The sequence below is a fragment of the Neodiprion virginianus genome, chromosome 7 (genome assembly GCF_021901495.1).
Source record: "Neodiprion virginianus isolate iyNeoVirg1 chromosome 7, iyNeoVirg1.1, whole genome shotgun sequence".
Lineage (NCBI taxonomy): Eukaryota > Metazoa > Arthropoda > Insecta > Hymenoptera > Diprionidae > Neodiprion > Neodiprion virginianus.
The window spans coordinates 12,898,397-12,900,476 of NC_060883.1; the positions used below are offsets into that span (position 1 = coordinate 12,898,397).

A 2,080-nucleotide genomic window follows, 5' to 3' on the forward strand; every position below is an offset into this window, starting at 1 on the left:
GAAAGCATGTGATGTCATACGGCGGAAGCATAAAATGCTCAAGTTGGACAAGGACACGACCGAACAGGTTATGGGAGAGGTATTCAAGCCTTTAGTAACACCGTTGCAAGAATTGATTAATACCTCAAGACAGCAGCAGCAGCATATTGAACATGAAATTGAAACGGAACTACCGGATGTGACAATGAAAAAAGAAGAAGAAAAAGATGACGAAAGTACCAGGGATGATGATGATGATGATAAGGAGGATGAGGATATGGATGAGAGGAATTTCAGGAATACAAATGATGAAACACTGAAGTTTGGTGAAATTTCTACTACAAGTACGCCGGTGAAGAAAATAACGGATTCCACTGCGCAGTATTTGGGAATTTTCAGCACAAGTAAGAAGAGGGATTTGGATACCACGTACGGTGTTCGAAAGTTGACAAACGGTATGATGATCGGTGATACGCTGATCAATTTCATTGACGATCTGATCAATGTGGGGGATGAAAGTTTTACTTGAATAATTGATTAAGAAATCACCCGATACATCGATTGTAAATGACACAGACAGGAATAATTACATAAAAATTGTCACGACGACAAATGCGCATCGAAAACATTACCAAGCCGACGGAAGCCTTCGGGATGATTGAAACAGCTCAAAGTATGGAAATTTCATTGTACAACACGTCGGCTCGCCGAAAAAATCAAGTAAAGGCTTGCCTGACTATAAGATTGCGCGAAAGGAGGGGCAAGATGTTGATTACGTCTACTGGAATGATCCGAATGAAATTGTAGATCGCCTCCGACTGCTTATGTCGTCACAGGCTGCGGGTAATACCAACCATTCCAACTGAATAGTCTCCATTATTGAAGAGTTGCGCGAGGCCGAAATCGTTTATTAGCGGCGTGTACACATAAAATCATCATTTGTTCAGTGACCGTCCAGTCATGAGCATATACATATTCGGGCGATACTCGGAGCGTGGTTGTGGTGGTTAAAAATTCCTCCGAGGGCCTCCGGGTGTTGGATTCAAAATCACCAACGACAATCAGTACGATATAGACAGCAAACGATTGTGTAATATCGCTGATCCGTAGATGGAAAACGATGCCGTTTCCCTAAAAGTTTTCAATACCGCTTTACGATTTATGGCTGTGGATATTGTGGATACTTTCCAATCAAATTTTGAGAGTTTTGCACATAATCACAACGAGGAGGTAAGACAGCTACGCATAAATAACAAAATCGTAGAAAACGCGTCGAGTCGCATCAAACATATTGGGGAGCAAGCAACACCGACGCCGGGATAGACCAGCAGGGAATTAGTATCGATTGAGGAACCAGAGTGGTTGGACGACAATTCAAAAAATTGAAAGGTGAAGAGTTGGGAACAATGAAGACTGTAATAGCTGCCGAACTTCACAGACAGGCTCGACGCAACTATCCGCGCCGATTCGTAGATGTACGCGGACCGGATGAGATCTGGCAAGCTGATCTCGTCTATATGACCGCGAACAGCTCGTGCAACAAGGGATACGAATACCTTCTAACAATCATCGATATATTCTCCAAGTACGCGTGGGCGGTGCTGATGAAGTCCGAGAGTGGGAAAGATGTTAATGCTACCATGAAATCTGTACTGATCCAGAGCCGTATACCCACACATCTACACATTGATCAAGGCAAAGAATTTCATAACAGCGAATTCGAAGCCCTCGTGAAGCACTACAATATCAACATGTATGCGACATTCAGGAACTTAAAGGCGTCAATATGCGAACGTTTTGATCGGACATTGAAAAATAAAATGTGAAAGTGGTCTACTCTCCAAGGATCGTACGAGTGGATCAATATTTTGAATGCTTGAATGAAGTCCTACAACACCAAACATCGCACGATTCGGATGAAACCGGTGGATGTTAGCACGGAGAATGAAAAACAGCTGTATCGTAGCGTGTACAAGCCTCGGCAAATCAAACGAAGTGATCGGGCGCGGAAATTCAGTGTGGGCGATCGAGTTCGAATCAGCAAGTACAAGAATGTATTCGAAACAGAATATACACCCAATTGGACGACAGAAATATTCAC

General features: G+C 43.1%; 1 protein-coding gene across 1 annotated transcript; it reads left to right on the plus strand.

Annotated features, from left to right (window-relative positions):
• Window positions 1-1,385: 1,385 nt before the first annotated feature.
• LOC124309426 (uncharacterized) lies at window positions 1,386-1,805 on the plus strand. Its single transcript, XM_046773087.1, has one exon. The coding sequence runs from the start codon at window positions 1,386-1,388 to the stop codon at window positions 1,803-1,805; it is 420 nt and encodes a 139-aa protein (XP_046629043.1).
• Window positions 1,806-2,080: the final 275 nt, after the last annotated feature.

What these genes read in the sequence shown, in the direction of transcription:
- LOC124309426 (XM_046773087.1), top strand. Translation starts at nt 1,386, where the DNA reads ATGAAGACTGTAATAGCTGCCGAACTTCACAGACAGGCTCGACGCAAC.